The 20,891-nt window shown below is 38.8% G+C and overlaps 1 protein-coding gene across 9 annotated transcripts in view; it reads right to left on the reverse strand.

Moving 5' to 3' along the window:
- SPTLC3 (serine palmitoyltransferase long chain base subunit 3) overlaps positions 1 to 20,891 on the reverse strand; it is a 203,407-nt gene that overhangs the window by 31,325 nt on the left and 151,191 nt on the right. For all 9 annotated transcript variants that reach the window (XM_054822632.1, XM_054822627.1, XM_054822630.1 and 6 more), the window contains 4 exons: positions 20,483 to 20,637; positions 19,389 to 19,537; positions 8,280 to 8,404; positions 6,047 to 6,140 (listed from right to left, as the gene is read on the reverse strand). In XM_054822632.1, the coding sequence (XP_054678607.1) occupies positions 6,047 to 6,140; positions 8,280 to 8,404; positions 19,389 to 19,537; positions 20,483 to 20,637 (523 nt within the window). The remainder of the gene's footprint in view (positions 1 to 6,046; positions 6,141 to 8,279; positions 8,405 to 19,388; positions 19,538 to 20,482; positions 20,638 to 20,891) is intronic.

A 20,891-nucleotide genomic window follows, 5' to 3' on the forward strand; every position in this document is an offset into this window, starting at 1 on the left:
CTACTTTCACAACACTCTGAAAAGGTGCGTAAGGAGGAGCTAGGAACGTACTACTGTGATCCCTATTTCAGATGTGGGTTCAAGCAGCAGATTAGAGGCCAGATTTTCATCTAACCAAGGTGTTTGGTTCTGCCTTGCAATTGCCCGCCCTCCTCGTAGTATCACTTGCATGTTGAAGTGCCTTTGCAATGGAGAGAACTGGAAATTTTTCTGCCCCATAGCCTGATTTGTGTGTGTAGTCACGACATTCCCACAGACTGCTCATGCAATTGCAAATCTAAACCTAAAAATACGACTGCAATTGAGTTACTTGATGCTATAGGGGGAAAATGTAGTAGAACCAGAAAGACTAAACAAATCCCAAGCCTTGTACAGCACTTTCTTATATGGGCTGATACGAACAGAATTCCCTTGGATGTAGTTAGTCAGTAACACAACTCATCTGTCCACTGAATGAACAAAGATAGAAGTATAAGACCAAAAAATGCTGCACCTGATACCAATATAAGACCCAGAATTGCCGTGATAGAAAACCCTTGATAAAATCACAAGCTCATTAATGGTTAGCTATTTGGTTTTGCTTTTCAAGTTTTATTGGAAGGGTCAAGGGATTTTGGCTAATATTTAACCAAGATAAAGGTCAGAGGTTCTGAAAAAGTGCTTTAAAATATATGATATTAATAAAAGATTGTCTTAGAAATAAAAAAGAGCAGGTGATAAGTCAGTCTCTCCCTGGACCAGGAAATAAAAACATCCAAGAGTGTAGCCCCCATATAGCTGAAGGACCCCCAAGTGGGTCATTTGGGGAGGGTGGGAGAGGCTCCCTGGAGCCCAGGCCTGGTAAGGGTAACATCAAACACCTTCTGGCACAAAACTAACCAAGGCCAGGCTACTACTGCCACAGAGGCGGTGAGATGTTTTAGCCGCCCGCCTTCCTCTCACAGCATACTTGTTGTTGGACCGTGCTGCTGGCTGCATTTCAAGTGTAGAAATGCAGCTCTTTTCTAGCTTCCTCAACAAATCACTGCCTGGGAAATGGTGACTTGAATAGTGCTCACTCCACAGCAGGGGAGACAAAAGGCAGATGCTTTATAGGCAGGTCAGAACTATTTTAGCCCACTAAAAATGCCACTACATAAATTTAGGACTGCTCAGGTCCTAAAATTAAAAAAAAAAAAAAAAAAAAAATCCCCTACACTCATTCCTCAGAGCAGGGGCTCCAGGGAGCTGAGATTTGCTGCTAGCATCCACAAAACCTCACAAGTCCCTGGAATAGAAAAAGTCCCTTAAAGGCCAAATACTGCGTGGTGTACTGGCGTGACCTTGGCAGGGTGAGGACTAGCAATAGCGCTAATGAGAGCCCACAGGAAGGGAATGCCCTGTTCAGTGTTTTTTAGTTATAGGGCTGAAATGGAATATTGTCCTAAATTTCTCTCACATAGATGATCTGCAGGTGTGTGCCTGTGCATTTCTCTCAGCTTAGGCCTGTAAATTCCTGTCTGTTCACTGGTAGGCAGGATGCAGGGCACATACCTATGTCCAAATAAAAATGGACTTAGAGGTCCACAGCACATTTTTATTCTATTATTCACCTTAAGGTTTGAAAACCTCATACACCTGCGCAATGTTTTTGTCAAAAAGGAGAAACACCCAGATGCCTTTTATTTTTCTGAAGAGAAGCACAGAGGTGTAACAATTTTGTCTGTTCCAGAAAAATTATTCAGATTTTCTGTGAATAGTCTAATGCCTAGGACAGCTACTCACTTATTGAAATACAATTTCATTAACTTTTGTAAGAATAAGAATTATATTATACATAATTAAGGTAAAAGGTAGAAATTTCTTCTTGGCTTACTAATGAAATAAGCATAATTATTTACTTTGGAGTAATGACAAATTATCCTGGTTTTGGCTGGGATAGAGTTAATTTTCTTCATAGCAGCTGGTATGAGGCTATGGTTTGGATTTGTGCTGGAACCAGTTTTTTTGCAATTGCTGAGCAGCGCTTCCACACAGTCAAGGCCTTTTCTGTTTCTCACACCACCCCACCAGCGAGTGTGCTTCTCACATCACCCACAAGGAGTTGGGAGGGGACACAGCCAGGACAGCTGACCCCAACTGACCAAAGGAATATTCCATAACATATGACATCATGCTCAGCATATAAAGCTGGGGGAAGAAGAAGGAATGGGGGACACACGTTCGGAGTGATGGTGTTTGTCTTCCCAAGTAACCATTACGCGTGATGGAGCCCTACTTTCCCGGGGATGGCTGAACACCTGCCTGACGATGGGAAGTGGTGAATGAATCCCTTGTCTTGCTTTGCATGTGTGCGCGGCTTTTGCTTTACTTATTTATTATCTTTATCTCAACCCATGAGTTTTTCTCACTTTTACTCTTTCGATTCTCTCCTCCATCCTGCTGGGGATGGGAAGAGAGTGAGCAGCTGTCGTCTGGTGCTTAGCTGCTGGCTGGGACAAAACCACGACACAAACAGATCCAGTATTACAGATTATATGCTTTGAAATAAACTAACACAGTTTTATAGATTTAGGCATTGAAAGATTAATGTGCTTCAGTAGCAAGTTTAAAATGGCAGGTTTTACTCTCTTTTCTGTGAAATATTTTTGTCATAGAACAAAGTTTCCTATAATTTTTCTTTTAAAAATAGTTTTTCCATAACAGGGAGGAAAAAGGAAGGGGAGAGACATTTACAATGCCAAGTTCTTTAGAAAGGGAGGTTACTAGGACACACCTATGCATGTTTTTTGTATAATATTCAGGAAATAGCTTGTTCAGAAAATATATCATTGCTTCACTAAATTGTTACATAATTATTCTCTTCATTTTGATAACCATTTATAACAACTGCAACAAACATTCACACCTCACCCTTCTCCCAATGTCTCTTCTATACATGTGCAACCAAGGAAGTCGGAGCCAAAGCAAATACGTTCTAGGCAGTTTTATCAAGGGTATTACACAGCATTTCAAAAGAGGCTGATGTAAGCAACAAGGAGCGTGGAAAAAAGGTCTGTTTTCTCAAGCTGATTTTTAATAGCAAAAAGGTAACTTCAAAACCTGCTGCCTGATTAGAAGTTATTTTGATTCTCCTGCACAGAAAGCACATCTCAGGCACCAGTGGTTGTACCGCCCGGCATCTCTTCTATCGTCTTTAGTGTAGGGCAATACTGAGTCAAACAGTATGTGTGTGTAACTTGGCACAGCTCCAAAGGAGACAAGCCAACTCATGCCAGCACACAACTTGGTTCCGTACATACAAGTAAGAATGAAATGTGCATTAAGCCCTAATCCTTTTTGGGATAGGACTCTGATTTATTCTTTGTTTCTGCACCTTGTTCCAACTGCTCATCCAAGGGCTCTAGCCAAGCCTTTGACACAAAAACATCCTCTGGTTGACGCCCAGGGCTAAACTCTTTAAAGGGTCACTGATTTCCTTATATGACATAACATATATCAATCCCCTGTCCTTGGAAAGGGTATTGCCTTTTTGACTAGAATACAGAGGAGGATTTAAAAAAAGACAAAATTACTACTTCATGCTGAAATTAATGCTTATTGAAGACCTTCAAGTGGAAACTCAAGGTGTAAAGTTTTGTATTCATTCACAGGGCCAATACAGCATAAGGAACCCTTCTTTTGCATCAAGTAGTATGACATGGATAACGGCTTAATTCCCCTGTTCATAAGCATGACAATGACAGCACTAACATACTCTGACAATTTGGGCATGCATGTGCATGCCTGTACATGTGCTAAATATCCACACATTAGCAAGAAGGATAATCTGGGAGCAAAACACAGCTCTCATCTAACAAAACAAATGAGCACCTGCCTAACTGAAAAGAACCTTCCCAACACAAGCTGGAAGTTTTGGTTATGTGTATCCTTAAGTAATTCGCTGTACTGACTTGTATTATACTACTCTCTGAGAGATCCACAGAGAACAATACTGTCCACTTTGTTTTGGGTGAAACAGTGCATCCTACAGAGGCAGTCCTGCTGCATTACGCTTTCCACTGCTATCCTTCCCTAATACACATCCTATTTTCTCCAAAGCAAAAGGCACATAAATACATTTCTGCACATGTGATTTTAAAAGCTGTTGGTGATGTGTAACCCACAGGTATGATTAAGGAAATATTCAAAAGAAAGAAGTTTCTAACCATGGAACTAACATACTGAGAGACTCACAGTGGGCTGAGAGAGCATGAATGTGTGAAGCTGCTCCACATGAAGTGCTCCCTAAATGCAACTCAGGTTAACACTCAAGGCCTACAAAATTATAATGACAAAAAAGCTAACACTCAAATCCCACACAGTATTTGCATAAGTTTCATTTTAAAAATAAGTTAAGGTGATATCTCAGAAATGGCATACATGACTGACTTTGGCAAATCAGATCTCTAATCTAGAAAGCAATGAGTTTTTCCAAAGCAACCTGGATAGGCTTCCACTGACATTTGCTGAGACCCTTAAGGGGACTGTCTACCTTTTCCAGTGATGGAATACTGCTTTTTGGACAAGTCACTACTATTTTTAGGTTCATACATTATTCACAAAAGAACATCGGCTTTAATTTATCATAAGCACAAACAGAGGGTGGTTAGGTATCAGCTATGATTCTAACGATTCTTGGGAGCAGAATGAAATATTGGGGGATGGTTAGAGACCAAATTCCTTAAAGCAAGTATGACAGCTCAAAGTGATGCCTTCACTGCTTCTCTAGCATTTGAGAGCAATACACTCCTCAAACTGGAATGTTCTTTGAAATGCTGTGGGAAGTGACACAAGCCAGCTGGGCTGCATGCAGCATAGACGGGTGGAGAGGCTGAGAACATTTGGATTCAGGTAGTGAGAGGTCATCCCACAAGATGTGATGCAAACGTAATTTTGAATAGGATAAGGCACTGAACAAACTAGGGAAGAGTTGAGAAAAGACTGGTATAGCAACCATGCCTGGCATATCCAGATTTGTGGAACTGAACCAAGCTGGGGTATGCTACAGGCTAATCTATGAATAATTACTTCTGTAAAAACATTCGGGTTCAGATGATCTTTAATTTTTGAATGATCTTCAGAAATTGCTTCTTGCCCAAATTGTGAGTATATATTAATTATAACAACACCTTATATTATAATTATAGTGTGCTTTTCATTCCAACAGATCCTTAGGCCTTTTACAGCATATGCATAATTCATTTTTGCTCACCTCAGGGCTGAACACAACACTTAATAAAGAGAAGGGACTGTATTAGCTATTAACAAAGGTGATCAGATTTCTTTTCTCATTCCTCACCACTTCTCTAGCTTGTTAACCTCTGTTGCAATCACTGCCTGGTGGCAACAATGGGGATGGAAAGGGGAATTGCAATAGGGAATAAGGGAAAAGAACAATCTCTTGTCATCAAAGCCAATCACAATGTCTCTCACAGTAACCACAGCAGCATTAACTAAATAAAAGTTAAAAAGCATGAGTATTTTAGAAGATAATTATATGATTGCAAAGTGAATGTGTGATTTCTATACTAAAATAATACTTCAAAGAATAGTTGGGATGATGCTCTTGATAAAACCATCTGCATCTTTGGTATAGCCCCTGGGAATTCAGGGTAACCGTTTCAAAGTAATGCCATATTAATGTAACTCTGGTTGCACTGAACCTGCTAGAAACAGAGGCAGGAAAATATGTCTGTATTATTTTGGTTATAGTGACAATAACAATAAAACCTTTATGACAGCACACAGTCATTCAGCGTGTCAAAAAGACAGAACAAGATTAAGACTCTGGATTTTGAAATTAAGGTCCAAGCTGATGACCCAAATCATGCATAATAGCAATTATAATATTACACTATTCATTTTTCCCCATCAGAAATCACTCATAATATTGAGCAGTTCATCCTTCTGCCTAGACAAAAGTACTCTCTGAGAACTGACAGCAAAGTAAGCATTGAAAGGAAGCATTCGTGTCTTTGAGGCGTAAACAGCACTGCCTCTAAATATTTCCAACTTCAATACTCACTATTATGCTTGAAGATTCTAATAGTAGCACCTGAAAGCCTTGCACCAAGAACGAGAGAAGTGTGGTTCAACTCATCACTTAAAATGAGGCAGCCCTGTGGAGAAGGAGTACAATAAGCATCTGCATGAATTGGGAGGCTGTTGACATGCGTGCATGCGTGTGTCAGCATACACGTGTGTCTATGATATAGCGTTGCACCAATTAAGCCCTAAGTATTAAACATTAACTATATTTTCTGCCACTTTTCTGAAGACCCACTGCAAAGGCAGGCAGAAACCGTGGGATCTGATTCTCAGGCTTTCCCAGGTGGTGCAAAGGGGACAAATATTTCCCGTAACTGGAAAGTAGTGAATAACCCTGGTAGAGATTGATTGCTTTATAGTAAAATCAAATGATGTGGCTTCCTCTCTCACCTGTCTACAGTCTATTTTGTGTTGCAAGGAAAATGCAGTCACCACCCCATATATAAAGACTGCATGACAGTAATGTAAGGAGGAGTAATACTGAGGCTGGACTGACATCAGGACTTTGGGCTGCAGAAATGAGATTAGGACAGATTGATGCCTCATAAAGCCCACTTCCATTAAGATGTGAGTGGAGCCTAGGCACCAGGCAGGGTCTTTCTCTGGTAAATGCATATACAGTTCACCTGTGGTATATTTTCATTAATTAACTCAGCTGAAAACTAATTTTCTTTTTAGAAACTAAAATAGAAATGCAGAAGAAATAACTTTGTATATTATATTAACAGGAGCCAGGATTCACAGTTGAAATTCAAGCTGGAACCATAATTTAACTCTCCTTTCTATTACATATCTTGTGCTGTGGTTTCCTTACCCAAAGGGCAATACAACATTAAGTAAATATGTATTTTGCAAACACAGATTATGCCTAGGTTGAGAAATACTCACACAAATCTGCCTAAAGACTGGTATGCAGAACTAACAGTAAGAGTATATGCATCTTGACAAGAAAATGTGACTGTTAGGCTTAATTAGACAGGAAAATTTAGGAATAAATCTCCCCAACACAGGGCAATTACATAATATCTGTAATACATATATTAAAATACTATATAATATTATATATTAGATTGTTATAGTTATATTCTATACAATAAATATAGTAATATCTTTATTTGTGTCACTTAGATATAAGTATCCCACCTCTGACAGAGGCCTGAGTCTCCACATGAGGCCAGCTAAGTGAAGGAAAGTTATTTTATAGCTAATCACGGGACAAATATCCTATGCTGTTATGTGTGTCTGCAATTTCATAAATTTAGCTTTATTAATTCTCTGTATCTGCTTCCTTTGAAATTGCTGGGCAACTTGTCCAGCACCATTGCAGATTGAAGGTCATCTTCTGGGCAGCTGAAGCAATTCTCCCTGCCCAACCCTCGTGTACATGTTTTTCAGAAATCTCTTGCAAAAGCTGGATTCATCTTCAATAGTAAAGAAGTGACTTCACCTCTAGGCCAGTGTTTCAGAAGAAATCTTGATCATACATCACACAGTGAGTTCACTCCATCTCCACCAAGAGGGAAATAGTGTTTCACACTTGCATGAGGAGCTACCCGTTTTCCCAGCTAACAGCACAGTGTATCTGCTTCTTATGTCAGGAGTTGTGATTGACAGGATGATGGATTTTCATGCCTTTGCGTTAGGTACCCCAAATTAGAGATGAAGTCCCTTCAACACCAAACAAGAACCCAACTTTGGTCATACGGTCACAGCTTTAGACTTGCATTTGCTGCCAGCTTTCTTTGCAGGGCTAGCTGGATATCTGTTGATCAGGAATGCTAAACACTGTGCTTTCTCTTTTTTGAAAATGTTGTAAAAAATACACTAATCATCATCTTTCACCACAGGGAGCTGGGCAATATCTATGCAAGTAGCCTGAATACTTCATTCCACAACACCTGAGACACAGGATGCAAAATTTGCTTACTTTTTAGGGAGAAGCAACTTTGTTAAGAGAAGCTAAACAACCATATCACTCATCCTTAAACAGATGTTAGGTATGTGTGATAGCAACACCTAGAGCTAGGAAAAAATTATGAAGGAGCATATTTATGGTCACAAGGTCATCAGCCTCATGACTCATGCATTCCTGATATCAAGCTTAGTTCCTCCATCAAGACTTTCCGCTTAATGTATGCCCAGAATACTGCAACAGTTGTTAAAACAATTAATAAACAATTGCTCTATGTGTTCCTTAAGGAAGTACTCACCTTCCCAACAAGGGCTGGAATATTCATCGAGTTAGTTGCAAAGCCCATGCCAAACACCATAGCATCTTCCACACCAAGGAACTTGGCCACAAGTTTCTCTAGTTCTACATGTTTGTCTAGGGTGCCTGCAGAAATAAGCACAGGGAATCTTAAATCTCATTAAACTGTAGAAGTTATTAATTCTAAGGACATAAAACATACAAAAGAACAGGCTAGAAATGTGTCATTAAGTTCTAATGAAGGTTTTCCATTTGTATCTTGAGCATGTGGGATAATGCAAGAAAAGGCAAGGAGACAAATCAGCTATAACTAAAGCTAAGAAATACTGTTGCTGTTAAGGTAGCAAAGAGGTTGCTTTGGGGAAAAGTGCCCTTTTCCCATAACAACAACTTTTGGCATAGTTTATTCTGAAGAGTAATTTTTTGCCTTTATTTCCCCCCCACAATGAGGACAAAAATATCTCCTTTTTATAGGAAACGTGGGACAAACATCTCAGGCATTCTTGAGTTCTCTCTGAACGTGAAAGCAAAAACCCATGACGACAAAATCCTTCCATTTTTTCTTGGGTGCCTATGTATGTGTACAAAATCCTTAATTAGGATTTTTATATGGATAGACAAACAAAAGCGTTCTCCATCTTCTTCTGCTTTGGAAGATAAAAGCTCTGCCACTCTCCATAACTGATGATAACTCTCCTCTTTCCTCCCTCCCTCAACGATAAGGCAACACTAGAGAGCCTTCTTTATCACGTGTTACTTATCTAATATTAGTGCCTGGAGTCTCCAAACAAATAAGGTGCTCCAACTAAAGCAGTATCTTTCCCACCCAACTCACAATGGAGGATGACAAAATACAAAAAGCAACAAAGGAAAGAGTGGTGTTAAGAGACTGAGATAACAAATAACTTTGAACATGAATGAATCATCTCAACTTGCCAGCTCTCTAGTCTTTGGTTGCCTGGCTGTGCATTGCAGGTACCAAGGCAGTAGGAACTCTTACAGGATGATCTGTGGGGAAGAAAAGAGAGTGGCCTGTGGATTCTGACAAAGCATTTCCCCTATGAATAAGGCTGTAAGCAGGGAACAGAAGAAAAAAATTAGGGAAGCGAATCTCTCACCTCACTTGCGCTGCACAAATTGACATCTCAATAATATAGGCAAAGTGAATTACAATCGATGGGAACAAGAAATCTGTGTTCACTGTGATGGACAAAGGGCAGATGAATGGAGGAAAGCACAAGCTTAGCTAGAGTGTCTTGACAAGAATGATGAGTCAGGATCTTACCTTCATCATGGAGGAAAGCTCATTTAAAAAAAAAAATCAAATAAAAATGGCAGCAGTACAGTTTCAGCAACAGTACTAACTCAGCTGGCTACAGTGAGTGTTTTCATTTTTTCTTGTTAAATATCCAAAGTAAGAATGGCATTCACTTGGAAACAGAATGTGAAAAAACATGCAGGCAGGTAACTCTCCAATAGCCAGGGAGAAAAGGAGCAAGGATCACGTGGCTTTTGGAAAAATCTCAATTACATGAACAGTAAAGAACAGTGGTGTCGTAGTTTTGCTCAGAGCCTGCCTCTGTTTTACTAGACCTCAGCCAGCTCTGGCAGAGCTTGAAGAGTGTCTCTGCACTCATTGTATTGCACTGGATGTACATTGAGCTGGGCTGTCTCTAGCTCTGTGCTCTGATAAGTTTGGTAACATGACACATGAAAATTAGGTGCTGCAGAACTTCCAGTAGATGTGAGCTGACTCTGCATGAAGCTCTTTGAGGATGGCTGTTTTTTGTATTTGTAGATCCTGAGATACACATGGATATGTGCTGGCTCTGTACACAGCCACTGCTTAGTAACCAAGCTCTGTGAAGTACAAAACCACATAGTGTTTCAGAGTTGAGCTGCTCACTGGAGATGTGTGTGAGAATCTATGTCTTAACTTGTAAGCCCAGTAGGTCTCAGGGTGTATTTCTATGGTTAGTTCTATATTTTTTGCATTTTGGGCCCAGTTAGTCTTCAACCTGGTTACAGCACTCATTGACAACTGAGGGTTCCAGCACAGTCAGCTGCCCTAGTGTTCCCTGCAGACATTATTTTGTCACTTGAGGGCTATCAGCACACGAAAAGAAGTAGTAGTCTAAAATGGAAGCTTGAAGCCAACCACACTGTGGTCACAGCTTGAATTAGAAGGAGGTATGTGAAAGCATGAGAAACAAGCAGTGTGTGCTTTGCAAGGCAGGCATTTTAAGGCATGAGAAAATTGTCCCCAACTCTTCCAGGGGTAAATCTGACACTACCGGGGTGGAGTTAAAGTGCTCTTTGGGGTTGCATCATATGTTTTCTGTTTTTGAAAACAAGAAAAGCCTGACTCACTACAGATTATTCTGTTCAAGCATCTATTAGATGAACCAGAAAGGAACAGCACATTTTTGATGTATTTTTACGGGTTTCGTGATGGTAAAGAACAAGACATGCTGAAAGTGACCAATCCCTACTTATTATTTATTAATCCTAACAGTGAATGCAGGTGATATTGTATATCGCTATTGCCTACAAATCCTGGAATACAAATTAGAATCAGCGGGAGTTTGGTTTGCAAAACCAAAACCTGAATGACAAGGACTTGCAAAATGAGCCCTCGTTTTTAATTATTTTGATGATAATGGCAATACTGTAGGTGGTAGGTGAGGTGCTGCAGAAGCAATACAATACACATCAGTACCGACAGTGGGAGGTTTGTGACAATGATATGCATTGAGTAGAGTTGATAAAGCATATCGGCTTGCATTTAGCCACGTTTAAGGTAAAAGGGGTATTTATTTAATAAATTACATAATTATTTAGTCATATCAGATTTCTCAAGTGTGGGTCAGTCCTTGGACAGCATATAAACTGCACCAATTATTTCATTTCTCTCCATTGGAGGAAAGAAGGGGTCAGATAAGCTCTGCTGGAATGAGGCTTGTCCACTAGCGTTCCCAGCTGGTCACAGCAACCACCCCAAGAAGCATAAACAGCACTACCAGACAGATGCAAGTGTGATTCAAAGGAACTTCCACTGGCACAAGCTGCTACATCTCAAGCTACATAAGAAAGGCAGTAATTACATGTGTCTTCATTAAATACAACCTTAGCGGTGTCAAGTCAGGTTATCATGGCCCTTAAAATGTCTTGTATAGTGCTAAATTCAGACCAGCATCATGATCTGGTGAAAAGTGATATACTGGATATATTTTATTAATACACTGTATACACAGATACCTTCTACGCTTGTCCTATACAAAGACATTAGAATTTTTCCCCATACTCTACCTGCGCTGATTTTTATGCTGACTACAGCTTGGTTTGGCCTGAGAAATGAGGATACAACTAAATAATGTATGCCATTTTACCAGGAAAGATTTAAGATAAAAAGGAAAATATAAAGCTACCTGCATCTTTAAGAGACAAAATAGATTTCTTTTGAAAGTTATTCCTCCCTGCTGAACAGTCATATGCAATAGTGTACAGCAGGTGTTATGGAAAGTAAAATCTCAGATCTTATCAAAAGTGGCCTTTCATAATGTTAGCCACCTCCACAGGTTTCCACACTTTTCAAAGCAAATCCCCTCCTTTTCAAAATTTGATGACCCAGTTCCCTTCATTAACTCGCCACTGCACTCTGGGGACAGGGAACAGGAAGCAGACTCTGCTTGGGCAGGCTTTCATAGGCTTACCCATGCTCTTGGAGTGAAAGTCACTGTCAGTCTACTTGACAGATGAAGCTTGAAAATGCACTTCCCATGATTCACACAGTTCACCATTTAGCTTTGATACTTTCGACTTGGACAAGGTGTTTTATGCCACTGGTTAGTCTGCCCAATACAGTTTTTCAGGTTCTTACGTGCTAATGACATGTACTGGTTAAACTGCCAACACTGGCAACAGGATCCTTTAACAGAATTTTTTGTTTGGAATTCTGAGACCCAAAGATGACTGGAAATTACCTGCTTGCTTCAAGATAAACAAGAGCTGGAGGAATAAAACTGATATAAGCAACAAGTCATTGAGAGGAAAAGAACAGATTCCCGTAAAAACCACTTCTACATATGAACACCAACTGGAAATCCTGTAGATCACTGATGTGACTCACCAAGGTGAATAAGAACCATTACGCTATGAAAGCGATGGTTTGTCAGAGGTATCCTTAGGAGTGTGGGGAACACAATAAAACACCTAAACTTCCCTACCACATTTGAAACTTAAGGTCACAAACTCTGGTAAGATATTTGTCAGAGATGAAAGAATAATATTACTGAAGCACATACGCACTTTTACTAAGGCCAGACTGGATGAGTTATTACTAGAAGGATGAAGAAACAGAAGACATAGAAAGCGTATTATTGATTTCCACCATTCTACAAGAGTGCATGATGCAGATGGTATCACTGTCCAACACAGCCCACTACAAGAGCAAAGCCTGAACTTGTTGAACAATACATACTGGTAAGAGAGAGGGAGAGAAGCACACAGTAATGTTATGTAGTTGCCTCAATACTGCATGCGCATAAATGAGCCCCAGGAGAAGTGGGTTTTGAGGAAGCATTTGAAAGAAAGGAAATGCTCAAGCTTTCTTAATGTTGCTCTCAGCTGATAGGACTTTCATACTAAGAAGATGCTGCAGGTATCATAGATATAACAATGTACCTGTGTAATTTACTGATTCTCAGAAACAAGTAGATTAATTTTAAAAAAACTTCCAGTTTAATTCGGATCTTCCAATTTTGTTTGCTTTTTTCCTTTATAAAAACACAAGGCTAAAATTTACGGTTGGAAGTCCAGCCTATTCATGCCAAAGCCTGGATGGCAGTATCTCTAAATGTCTAAGTATTTGCATGTACATAGATAAACATTATACATTAAAGATATTTTAGGTTTTAAACAGGTCACACAACCCTTAGTTACTCCTGATACCTTCAGTTCCACCTGTCAGAAGATGGACTGTCCGGAGCTTAATCATGCTTTGCAAAGCATACTTTTGCAATGGTGAAATACCAGGAATGAACTAGATCATAAGTTAGATCATTTATTTATGAGGGTAGGCACAAAAAGGAAGATGATGTTAGTAGGAGACAACACAGAAGGAAAATTCCTCTCATGAACTGTTTCCTAATTTATACCATATCCTATCAGAAAGTAGCCAAGATTATGAAATATATATATACACACACACACATTCTCATTTATGTGGCTGTATTTCTCCTTAAGCTCCTACTTGGGAACTGTAATTTATGGGAACTTTAGTTCTTTATCTCTCTCTGCTAACTGAAAAATGGACCATTTATTTCTGTGTTTGTACAGCACTGAGTTTAAAACGAGCCCTGGCCCTAATTAAAGCTTTGAAGTGGTATAAAAGAAAGAACAGCCAAATAACTATTTTTACCTTCTTGAAATGCTGCTAGAAATTCATATCAGGCCTCAAAACCTAACAGAAAAGTGAAGAGGATGGAGCTACTTTTGTAGTCTAAATGTTGGCACAGGTTTTCAGATCTGCTTTTTAGAAATCAGATCATAACCAAATATAAAAAAAAAAAATCCTCAAACAAACAAAAAGCCCTACAACTGAGTGCAAGCTAGGCATTAAAAGGTAATCTCCTAACCATGCCCTCCAGAATGAATCACCCACCCTGCAAGTGTTCTGTGCAGGCTCCATCTTGTCTTTTGGTCCAAGGCATAATCACAGGAGAAGGATTTCAAAAGGCAGGAATCCTGCTTGGCTGCTTAAGTAGCACTAATGATACATTTGTTTCTGTTGCTCATGCATATCATCTCCATAAGGAATAATGGCGAGTTAGATAAATAGAGCATTGGAACTACCAGCTGTCATGTGACAGCCCCATCACTGCCCTGGCGCTAAGCCTAAGACTGTTCAGGTCACGATAATCTGCCTTATCTTAAAAAAAAAAAAAGTAACATTACTGATTTTATTATCATCTGCAATCAGCAAGCAGGAAACAGTGTTAAAAATCATTTGCATATTTCTTCCTTAATAATTTTAAGTTGCATTGCTTAGAAAAGGCTGACTATAAACATGACAGGATGGGCTCAGAACAAAAGGCTTGTGAGCCTGCCTCCAATGGTAGCCAACTCCCACTCTTGCCATTAAAATACTCTGATTTGCATGGGAAAAAAGTACTTCACATTCAAGTTGTCATCCTTTTCACTATATAGAGGGAATACATGCTATTTCAAATTTATTTAGATTCCTATTTGTTAGCATTTTCATTAAGCTAAAAAATAACACTTTTGAGAAGATTAAAATAAATAAAACATAAATAAAATATAGTTTAGAGATTTTTTGAGGGTAGTTTACACGAAATAGCCTAACATTCAAAGTACTCCAGTTACTTGAATAGCTGGTTTCCAGTTACTTAAGTCCATCAACATTTAAGAATTATTGTCTCAGACCCAATGTTTATTCCTAGAAAACAAAAACTTCCTGCTTTTTCATGCCCCGATTGGTTTCTTCACTTATAATGAATTAGCCAAAGAAAAAAAAAAAAGGAGAAAAACATTTTCTGCACCTGCGGGGGAGACTGCTGCATGACAAAAGCTGTATTAATTTAAATTACATCCATGGTCAGTTTTGTAAGATACAGTAGGCACAGATCTCTCTATCCTCCCCCTTGACACCTCACACAGTTAATGCAGCATCTTTTCCTCTGGCTTTGGTAAGTTTAACCTTGCCATTCTTAGATGCGCTCAGAATGCTCTTACCATTCTAGGTCCCTATCGTTCCTCCCAGCCTGTCCCTCTGACCAAGAGGGTCCCCGTTCTACATCTCCAGCTGCTCCAAAATTTTCTGAAGCATCTCACTTATGCTTAAATTTCTGCTGCCAAGATCCTTCAGGGACTACTTCCACCCTGTGTACCACCCAAAACTGAAAAGTCTCTCACATCTAAGCAGACCATAGCATCAATATTTTTTGCCTTCTGCCTACCGTTTGCAAACAACCACTTTCATCCAAGTCACTGCTCTTAGAAGACATGCCCCAAGCATATGTAGAATTATTTCTTGTTAATCTCTTTTAAGTGTCTTCCCTTAATGTCTTTTTATTCTTAGTGTCCTCAGAAACACTGAAAACAGCCAGGTTACTGCTTCATTAGGTCCTTATATGCCACGTCTATCGTAAATGCTGCCCAACTTTATAGAAATATGAGTATGCGCACATTCTTGATTCAAGCCAAATTTGTATGATGATTTGCTGGTCCACAGTCCTAGTATTAATGATTGTACAGCAATGGCCACAGGCATATAAGTAATAATATAAATTAATACTGAACAACTAATTACATGAAATAATGCTAAACAATTAGTATTAGAGGCACCACGCCACACAAAATGTCCCTTTTGCCCATAATCCTTCATCTGACAGTGGTCTTGTATCGATGTCTGGGGAAGAATGAAAGCAGGACAAACATATCTATAGTAGTATCCTAGCTTCTAACTAATTTCAGCATAAGGACATCCTGAATCAGATAATAGTTTTGGTATTTCTAGTAGCTATCAATGATCTCTCCTCCGTATGTGGCCACTGACCCCTACAATGCAAGGGAGTGTCAAGTTTTAGTGTCCACAGCCTTCTTTGCGATGAGTTCCTCGGGTCTGCCAGCCTCCAGGGTGAAGAGCTGCCTCTTGTATTTAGATGGAAACCTTCTACCAACTTCATACAGTGCCCTGTAGATCTTGTAGTGGAAAAGACAATGGACAGTCAACCCTGGCCACTCTTCCACGCCACACATAATTTTGAAGATTTCTAGAATTTCTCCCTCTAGACTCTTTTTGAGCCAGATGTCAGGCATTTCTGACAGCTGAAGACAGCTAGCTCAATAGTTCTTCACCCAGAAGCTGTTTGAGGCCTTTGATGATCCTTGTTGTCCTTCTCTGATGCTTTCCAGTTCTGCTAAAAGTTTTTGACCAGAACTACACAGAGTACTCAGGATGACAGCAAACTGCAGCTTCACGCAGTAGCATACTGAGGTTCTAATGGTGGGATTTCTGTTCACTTCCTAATAATTTCTAGTATTTGATTTGCTTTCTGACCACTGAACAAGCAGCTAATGCTTTCAGGGAACTACCACCTATAACCCCAAGATCTTGCTCCTAAGGGATAATAGTTAGCTTGGTCTTAAAAAAAGGAAAACATTTTTCTTTCAGATGGAAAGTCCTACAAAAGCCTCAGGAATGTGTCTTAAATGACACTGTTATGCTAAGAAAGTAATTTATTATTATTATAATTTAAAAAGAGCATGGAATTAAAAATGGAGTGAAAAGCCTTAGATCTTTTTATGGAGGACAAATCTAGCAAGACCAGCCACTGTTTTTATCAGTTTCCTATGCTTTTGTGCTTGAACAGGAATGTCTGTTCAAGTGGCATGTGCATTATTATTTTAGAGAAAGCATGAGGAGGGCTTCACAGTTCTCACTGAAGTATGTTTACGTACAGTCTTAAGTTACTTTTCTGGGAATGTAGAATAACTGTTTTACATTTAGCAAGGTTTAGCTTCACTAAGTTTCCTTAATAAAACACAGTTTTGTAAAGATATAAACAACCATGTTAAAACATCCATATCAACTTATTCTGAGAGCAAACTACCTGCAACAACATTCTGATATGACAGCATTTTATATCCACTCCACAGTCTGCACAGTTATAAGAGGAGGAGTTTAGGCAGAAGACCACAAAGGACAGTTTTACCATCATGTATTCTTTCAAACTACACTCACATTAATTTTATTTGTTTCTTCTTTGTTTCTCTGTCTCTCTGATGTCTTCTCAAAGGAGTGGAATGATCCCTCTTAAAGAGAGACACCTATGAGAGAGATCTTGGTAAAACCCCAAACATGCCAGACACTTAAATGCACATAAGCCGAACAGCACTTTCAAAGTTAGTTAGCTTCAGATTATAAATATGTTCAAGTGGTCTCTTGGATTAGGACCCCACAGGCAATTTATAGCCTCGGCTCCTACAGCTCACTGCATTTTTACTTCAAGCCACTTTAGCTCAGCCACACAATAACAACAAGAGTTTTGGAATGTTATCTGCCCAGGAACAAAACCATTCTGTTTTATTTTTCTAGGACGAAGATGGCAAATGATAATTAAAAAAGGTAAAACCTTTCATACAGACCCTTCCCTACATCTCTCTTGAAAGTATACATGTATACATATTTAACTCAGAATTTTTCAAATCTGTTCAACTGTGAACTAGAATAGAGCTGAAGCAGAACAAGAAGGTAAAGGAAAAAGAAAAGAGGGTATCCACAGTACTAATAAGAAGCTATTTTCCTTAGGTTGTTTATACATTTCTTGGCAGTAGACAGGCTCCAACAGAGTCAGGGTCAATGAAGTAACCATTGCTCAGAACTGCTCTGTGGAGCAACCTCTTTTTCTGCTGGCCACACAAGCACAGGCTCTCTGTTAGCTGCCTAGGACAAAATGCTATGACTGTTCATCTACACCATCTAAGCCAGGTATTAACACCCTGCTTTCCTATTTTAATGTTTCAATGTCCAAGCTGCTCTCTGAAATTCACTCCCTAAAAGACTGATACTGACAAGACTTGTACGATGTTCTTTATTTGTAGCCCATTCTTGCATAGTGAATAGTCTGAATGAAGTTCATGGGGCTATTGTGAAAGCAATAGGAATGAATCTAAAACTCTGCTCAATCTGTCAAGATAACTTTGAGAACTGTGCAGGACTTCAGAGGAAGAGGAAGTCCTAGAAATCTGTATACATTGGCTCTGAAAAGACAAGATGAAGTAATAAGATTTTTTAGTACTTGAAGACAGAATCAATCTTTTCTTAAGGTTTGTTTTTGAGAATAAGTCAAAGTTATGTAAGTCTTCCATATAAAAAATACTGCAAAAGATAAAGAATGAGGAACACTAGGCATATTCTTTGACGTACTGAAAACAACTTGAAATGTTCTCAGACAAAATAGAATTCAAGAGGGAGAGACACAGAGAAATGTTCCTTCAGTATCTTAGATGACTAGTAATGGTGACCACTTTCAAGCATGCAATTCAGGTTAAACAATATACTGCAGTCACCAGATGGGTCACCTACAAAAGGAAAGTAGTGTCAATCTGCAAACCCTCTCTGAGTCATGTCATTGACATATTTATTACTGGCAACTCAAACTATGATAAGAAGCAGATGACAAGGTTTGCATTATTTTTTGTCTGGAAATACGACTTTAAATAAAAAAAACCAAAGTAAATATAATATTTTTTCCATAAGATTTCTGGAGGCGGAGAGTTTGCTTTGAGACATACAAAATGAAAGTTTTTCAGGTTGCTGGATTGGGGCGGGGGGAAACCCAGAAGTCTATAAAAGACTTCTCTCTGCCAGGAAGCATACCTTTTTTTCTTTTGGTAGCTCCCAAGAAAGATAAAGCCTGAAGAGAAACCTCTCCTTACATTTCTATGACTCGAAATTGTTCTCTCTGAAATGCAGGCTGATTGCACCATCAGGAATGCAAGGCTTTGTGTAAAAATATACAATTGAAGCTAACACTACATGCAGCCTACAAATCATAAAGGATATATAAACCAAAATAGTCAGATGGAGCCTTCCTGAATTTATTCCTTAGAGGCACACTAGAAATTTCTATGTTGTGCCCATTAATGTCTTATAAAACATTACAATATATTCTTAGAACATGGGATTAAAAATAAAATATGTAAAAGCTCATTTATCAATCAGAACACTCTGTATATGGTAACTGATACAAATCCGTGATGCAATTAAATTTGCCCTAGAACAATTCTTGAAGTCTCCATGTTTATTTTACTACTTTTAAAAAATAAACCTGTTACTTGCATCATTAAATATCCCAGACCACTGTATGACACATTTGGTTTTGTTTTTCCAAAAATCAATAACATTTTTCCTTTAAAAAAAAAAATCCTTATGTGATAATGAATAAAACACAGAATCACTTTTAATAGTGAAACAAGTAATTGTTGATGTGACTAAAATTCTCTAAGTATCCATTTCCTTCAACATATCTGTAAGAAAAAGCATATAGTTACAGAATCTTTGGTGGCCATCTAGCTGTTTACTCACCCATTTCCTGTCTGGTACTGCAAATCCCTGTTCCATACTTTTGTAACTCTATGGTCACAGTTTTCAAAGCATTAACGTCCGTTTCTGCAAAGCCGAGGTAGTTATAAGAACCCATATTGATTACATTCTTGATAGTCTTTCCTGTAAACCTATAATTAAAGCAAATTTTAAAGAATAGTGCAACTTTCCCTCCAATCCCAAACAAAAAGCATATTAAAAAACTCAAAGATTTTCCCACCAAATTTTGTACCATTGTCAAATTCCTATTTGGGAATTTACAATCCTCACACTTTAATGTCACAAAACTTTTTCCAGCCTTCCTCTTTTCATGGCTAAATAGTGCTTTTTGCTCAGAATGTTTTCCAGATTCCAAGCTGCAGATGGCAATATACTAGTATTAGGTGAAAGGGTGTTTTTATGGATTTAAATAAACAAATAAACCTAGAACTTTATTTAAGGAACAACATTCAGACACTATTTTTTCAAGAAAATTGCAATAGCTTCCACAAAGTCATCAGTGTTCACACACATGCAGAAACTGACATGAGGAAAATGTTGTGGGAAACACTATGACATGTTCTCAATAAGCTGAAATACAGTCAACCTACACACTGTCTATGCGGTGAATTTCCATATCTATTTAATTTAGTAACAGTTGCGATACACTGAAATCTTCAAGCTGTAAACTGCTTAAAATTCACTGCCAAAGACTCGCTATGTAAGTAAGAAGTCACATTTATGCAACTCAAGAAATTATGACTTAAATCCTAACCAAGGGGTACAACAAATTTCATTGTAATATTCTGACTAAAGGTCTGTTATACATGAAGTGTAAGCACTCTTCCTTGTGCTGACACAGTCAAAACAAAACCCATTTATGATAGAGTTCAGTCCCCCCTGTACTGCATTTCCAAGCAATATTCAGAGGAAAGGGGAGACAGATTGTCAGCACGGTACTGATTTCAGAAGAAAAAAAAAAGCTGATGTATATCAGTTGAAGATCTAGGTACGAGGGGCTAGATACAACTTCCTGTGCTTTGCAGATGTATCAGGAGTCTCTGAAGCTGACAGCTGCAGATTGTAAGCTGACTCACCTAAATGTCCAGTTGTAATCATCTGTAACGCGTTCCATGAGGTCAAACTGTGGCCCTGGGACACTGCAAATTGGACGATTCCAGTTATCCCGTATTCTCATATAGAGGTTTCTGGTGTAAAAGTTCTCAAAATCTTGATAAAGTGGCACAAAATCCTGGTTTGAAAACATGTACAGGGTTATGTTGCTAGGGAAACGTCTGCTTCTGTACCCAAGTCGTTCCCATTAAAAAGGAAAAACTGATTCATTAGTAGACAGAGAGTTTAACAGCCACATGTTCCTATGTCACAAACAACTCCAATCAGCAAATATCTTACTTTAATTCCCTTGAAATGCAGTGTTGGCTTTTTTAGGGGTATTTTTTTGGTTTGTTTTAAATGGTCGACAAGTTGGCCTAGTTCTCCAGTCCA

Source organism: Grus americana, chromosome 3 (assembly GCF_028858705.1).
Source record: "Grus americana isolate bGruAme1 chromosome 3, bGruAme1.mat, whole genome shotgun sequence".
Taxonomy (NCBI): Eukaryota; Metazoa; Chordata; class Aves; order Gruiformes; family Gruidae; genus Grus; species Grus americana.